The sequence below is a fragment of the Capricornis sumatraensis genome, chromosome X, assembly GCF_032405125.1.
Source record: "Capricornis sumatraensis isolate serow.1 chromosome X, serow.2, whole genome shotgun sequence".
In the NCBI taxonomy this organism is placed as follows: Eukaryota; Metazoa; Chordata; class Mammalia; order Artiodactyla; family Bovidae; genus Capricornis; species Capricornis sumatraensis.
In genome coordinates this window covers 18,435,836-18,441,835 of record NC_091092.1, presented here as the reverse complement: position 1 = coordinate 18,441,835, position 6,000 = coordinate 18,435,836, and the positions used below count along the sequence as shown (strand labels likewise).

General features: G+C 38.2%; 1 protein-coding gene across 4 annotated transcripts in view; it reads right to left on the bottom strand.

The window, feature by feature from the left end:
• Window positions 1-4,815: 4,815 nt before the first annotated feature.
• PAK3 (p21 (RAC1) activated kinase 3) overlaps window positions 4,816-6,000 on the bottom strand; it is a 92,973-nt gene continuing 91,788 nt past the window's right edge. For all 4 annotated transcript variants that reach the window (XM_068963368.1, XM_068963370.1, XM_068963371.1 and 1 more), the window contains one exon: window positions 4,816-4,905. In XM_068963368.1, the coding sequence (XP_068819469.1) occupies window positions 4,816-4,905 (90 nt within the window). The remainder of the gene's footprint in view (window positions 4,906-6,000) is intronic.

The window sequence follows — 6,000 nt, the reverse complement described above, 5'->3', positions numbered from 1 at the left end:
GCTTGATATTAAACAGACATCCAATGCATGAGGAGTTGGGTTTATATTCACTTTGTCACTAAAAGAGCATGGGATCAGAAAAGGAATGGAAAAAAAGCTTACCAACAGAAAGATCATATCAAAAACCAATTTCTGATGAAAAAGTCTTTCTTAGGAAAAATAGTTCCATTATTTCCAGGGTCCTCTTTAATTCCTTCCCAATCCACATGCAAATATATGTTCAGAATTGTGTGTTAAGTTCACTCAAAATCTCAGGTCTGTTAGACTGTCAGTTTACACATGCTGAATTTCAGTCCTCTTGCTCAGAGACTAGGAGTAGGCCATCACTGGCCATGCCTTTGTTTAAACAAATATCAACTGCAAGTAGCTCAGAAAAGAACCATGAGATACAACTGGGGATGTCAGGGTTAAGACTCTTATAAGTAGATTATATGTTGAGAATGGCCCAAAGTGGGTTCTCTAGATAAAAGGTCTGCTCTTGGTGAAACTAACACCTGAGGCCACTACCGTATCATAAAAGTCCTCACCTGCAAAGTCTTTGGTGAGTTACAAGGAAATTCCTCTCTTTGGGTAGATAGTCTCCCTGATTCTCGTTTAAAATTATAGTAGTCACTGCATACAACCTATAATTAGGCAGATCAGAAAGCACCTAGAGGTCACCATCTCAGGCCAAAGCTCAAAGGAGTTGAGATTGAATGCCAAGAGGCCAGGGCTGTTCTAAATATTTGTCTCAATATTTTCATAGTCAGCTTTTAAGTGCAAGTCATAACTTCTACAGAAATCAACAAGACTTGCCTACTGTTTACTAAAAGAAAATCCTATCTGAATGATAGCATATCCTGTTGGAAAAGGAAATGGTGGGAGCTGGGGATTTTAACCTTCTGTTCTTCCAAAATTCAACCTAAAATCTGCTAAAATGATCCAGAAAGGCAGTACCTGAAACAGATGTTGTCAGAGGGGCTATCCAAAGTGACCCCTCCAATCTAAAATAAGTAAAACAGAAACCTTAAGCCCATACCAAAGCAGAGGGGGCAGCCAGATAGTTTGAAAGCAGAAGGATGTGTTTGGAGTTCTAACAGCGACATCTCCCTAGCTTTAACGTATAGATACTAGTCCCCGAAGAAAGCATGTGCCATACCAAGTGTGTGCCAACCGCAGCATCCAGGCAAATATAAAGCCTATGGAATAATTGTAATTAGCAAGTATCTGTGCCCTGCATGCTCTGGGCTCTGGCCAGAAGGCATCTGCTTCTGGCGTCTTTTCTATGTTTCTATAGTCCTCTTTCTGATGTTTATTTATTATAAAGCAATAGTATAACAATATCAAAGAAAATTCTAACAAGAAAAAAAATGTGCATAATCCCACCACCCCAACACAACTGATTTCAATTGTCTGTGTTCCCAGTCTTTGTTCATATGCACACTTATTTTTACATAGTTGTCATCCCTGTTTATGTTATTTAAAGGTGATTTTATAGGTTCTCTCTGAGAACTGGCAGCCTCATTAGAAATAAACAACCCATTGAGCAAAGGAATAGAATTATTTACACAATCTTTGAGCTGAGAAATATCGTTTATAGACAAACATCTCAAACCATCAAAACAGTTTTACAGACGACAGGAAGCAATTTCGTATTTCTTTTTCTTTTAGCAATGGAATGTGCTTCACAAGGGAGGGAAAGATGTGGGGATCAGGTGGTTAAAATCAAACATTGGGGTGCAATTCACAAGCCTGAAAGAAATCTGAATAACACAATTAAAGAATAAATACTTGAGTTAAATCTTCTTACATGACTTGGCCATCCAGTAGCCCAAATGGAACACGGACACACAAATATTTACAATGACACATAGACGAGATCAGCAAGAACGAAGTCATTACCCAACACGGTGACTGATTGAGGGGGTGTGTCATCCGAAAATCTTCACGGGATGATGACAACGTGCTGGATCCTTGCTACAACATTAACGTTCTTTTCTTTCTTAAATAAATAATCTCTACTGTGCTTCTCACCCTTCCCTGACTTTCCCACTGCCCTATCCCTCTCTCAGGACATTTTGGAATCAACATTCGATGATGTGCCCTCCTTATCTCAGGGCATGGATAGACTCACCAATGTCAAGATGAGCTGCAAAAACACAATCCAGGAAAAGGGAATAAACTATTAACCATCTGGAGTACAACTTGGTCAGGTATACCAAGTGTAAATCCCTCAGCATCATTTTGGCAGGAGAAACAGCTTCTCTCTAATACTTATTAGAAATATACATAACTCTCCAACATAGGGAATGGTCTTTAGAAGCTGTTCTCATTTTAAAATTTACATAGATATAAATCTGTAACAGTAAAGCCTACTGGGATATATTATCATAAAATCTTGATACAACAGGATGTGGTGAAGTAGTACAAGACTCCTCGTTGTTAACATGCTGAATTGAAAGCATAAAAGAGCAGCCATTTCTCTGCCTCCAGTAATCTGAAGGATCACTGCTCCAGGTGTCCTTCCACCAAAAAAATGCCTTCATGACATATACGGGATGCTCACGGACAATTAGGGCTTCCCAACCAGGTTTGGGGCTCTCTCCAGTGGCAGGGCATAGGTACCAATGTACTGAATTCTATTTGCATCCCACCTATTGTTTCACTGAATTCCCTGGTACGATGAATGAAAAATTTTTTAAATACTTAATTTTAAATGAAATCAAAATTAAGGCCTCACTCTCTCATACACATAAAACAGTGTGGCATTAACATTTTCAGGCCCAGCCACGTCTTTGTGAAGAATAACATAATACGGTTCAAATTAATATTACCATTTGATCTTTTCACATTTGTTGTTTTATGCCCATGTGCACATTTTCTAGGGGAAGGGGTCAAGCCCCTCCCAAATTTCATAGTCAAAGGAAACAACAGGAAATCCACCAGTGGTGTTATCTCCTAAATATAAACATGTGCACTCTATGGTTGGTTAGCAGAAACTCTCTAAAGAAAGTGCTTTCATTTTAAGGAATGAACAGATGATTACATGGACGGATGTGCCTCAGCAGAGAAAGAGAGAGGCCCACGGCAGTGATCTCTTTCCCTCTCTTGTTAAATGCAGATAGGTTCTATTCAGATTCTTGACATACTACAAATCAAGGAGCCCTCTACTGCACAAACTGCTAGCTTTTCAAAGGCTTAGAGAAAAAACTCTGCAGAATTTATAAAACTGATAATACTTGAAAGAGAAGCATATCCTTTCTATGCAGACACCCTCCAGATATTTTTCTACTCTCAGAAGATTCAGGAAGTGGTGACTGTTGAGTGTCTAATAAATTGATACATGGTGAAATAATAGTCAAATTTTCATATCTTGCCCAAGCCACAAAAGGAACTCAGTTGGACTGGTAGGTCTTGGGATACATGTTTGCAAAGCCAAAGCCTTTTCACTGGAGAACTTCAAGATCTTCAGATACATGTTTTTGAAATTCAAAAGCCCAAAGGGCTAAGTATGAACACACCCTATGCAGAAACAGAAATTAGTGATACATAGGGGAAATGACAATAAGTACTTAGAGCCAAACGTTGACTGGGATGTAGTTTTCACTAACCTCCCATTTCTTGCAGAGTTGAATGCTCACATATTTCTGTTCTCCATATCTTAAAACTTTTTTTAATGTTTGTTATAAATTGTGAAGATAAATAATATTTTATCATCAGCAAACATTGGGTAATGTGTCTGTTTCCTCCTGATGTGCCTGTTTTACAGGTGCATACCTTCCACAAGCACAAAACAAGATTAAATTAGGTATCTATATCTTTGCTTACTTACTGTCCAATGAAGATTTCAGTATTTCATGCTTATATTATCTTCGTTTTGGCTCTTAGAGAAAGCCCCATGTTTGTTTAAGTGTGGCCTCTCCAATCAGGATTTCCTAGGTTTAAGACATAGACTCACCCAACTGGAGTGCCATAGTTTTGGTGTGTCTTTTTGCAGGTACCATGAAGATGAGCAAGCAGGTTTATACAAATGACAAATCAACTACCACTTAAGCATCATCATGAAAATGTGATAAGATTTCACCATCTGAACTTTATTTAGATAGTTTTTAAAAGCCCTTCCTGAACACACATATTCCTCTCTGCTTTTGGAAAATGTCATAAAAGAAACCTTTTCCAGTACAAATGCAGAAAAACAGGTACACAAACCAAGCCACCACTATAGAAGAATAAAAAATTGCAACTCTATGAGGGCATGGACTTCCACATGTTCACACAGTACTTGCTCTGAGGGTTTTTTTTTTTGTTTTGTTTCATTTTGTTGTTTTTTTGTTTGTTTGCTTGTTTGTTTTGTTTTTTACTTTCTTTTAAAAAAAAGTTTGACATCTTTTTTCTGGACATCTAATGACAATGCAAGTGAAAAACATTACATTGGGTAAGGAGATTTGAAGGAGGTTCGAATGCAAGAGGGACTACTCTCTAACTTAAAAACAAACACAACACTATGAAGAGGGATTGTGCATCTTTGAGAAATCTTTTTTCTTCAAAGTGAATGCACAAAATGAGGGGATTCACTACTGGCTCTTTCGCTTCACGGTGGAAGTGACCTTTTAATGGTCACTTCGACATTGCTGCCCTGTATGGGCTGCGATTCAGGCTTACAAATAAATTACATAATCTGAGGGAGTAGGAAAAAGGCTTATAAGAAGTTTCTATTCATCTCAAAGTTAAAGAAACCCCACCCCATTTGACTGTCTTTTCTTCCATCTTTCCTGCAGCGGAGTATTATTTCAGTCTTACTCATGAGGGAGATGGTGTGGGGTAAGGCTGGCAGTCCTAGCGGCTGCTGTTCTTAATCGCTTCTTTTGCAGCAATAATCAGAGGAGTCAGGCTGGAGAGAGGCTTGGCTAATTTTAAAAATGGATGCTGCAAAAGGAAAAACAGAGGAATTACTGGAATTCTTTCCTCCAACAAGTATATTACTTTACACTTGCAAGGAGCCTTTTTTTCATTAAAATTTGTATTTTGTGGATCCAATTAAACATCATTTAAAAAAAATATAGTGCCAGCTTTTGTCCTTCAGATGTTTTTGTTCTTCAGTGTCATGAAATCTTTGGGAAGCTGACTGGCAGGGCTAGAAATTCAGAGTAGGTGTCTTGTGAAATCTCACTGTGTTTGGGAGTCTAAATTTCTGATTTTCTTAAATTGATGACTTTATCTGGAGCAGCCTTCAATGCTTGAAAAACTGTGTTCTGTTGACCACTAGAGGCCTTGACCCTGAAACCAATGGCCTCCTAACTGCTAAACCCAATAGTGTGCCTCGGCCATTTCTTCTTTGGTTGCTCCATAGTACTTCATACAAGTGAATGTCCCTTCCTTCTTTGAAATGTTGTTCTCTTTGGGGGCCTGTAACATTCTACTGTCTCAGTTCTCTTCTATATGCAAGCTCACTGACTGCTCCCTCCCTATCTTCTTCCTGGTTTCACGTCCTCTTTCCACCTCCCATAACTTGACTCTCATCATCTTCTTTTTCTAATTTAATTCCTTGGAGAGTTCATTCCTTTTCATGGTTCTAACCAAGCTCTCATCAGCCTTATGGAGATGACTCCCAAATATCCATTGCGTGACCTGATCTCTTTCCTGAATTTTGGCCCTATTTCTCTAATTGTCTGTTGTTTATTTCCTTTTGAATGTCCTCCTGCCACCTTGAACTCAACATTGAAAAATGTACATTCAATCAGGTTGATGTATGGCAGAAACCAACACAGTATTGTAAAGCATATCTTTCAATTAAAAATAAATAATTTTAAAATAATATATAGTTTTTTATACTTTGAAGTTTCTCAAACAGAGTACTCTTATGTGATGTAAGCTATAGGGGCTTTGGAGTCAGAATACCTAGGTTCAATCCAATCCTCTGCTTATCACAGTGGTTAAATGAGGTAAGCAACAGTTTCTTATAAGCTATATCAAGGCCAATCAATGTTAGCCAGTATATTATTATCTTCTATCACTTCTGGT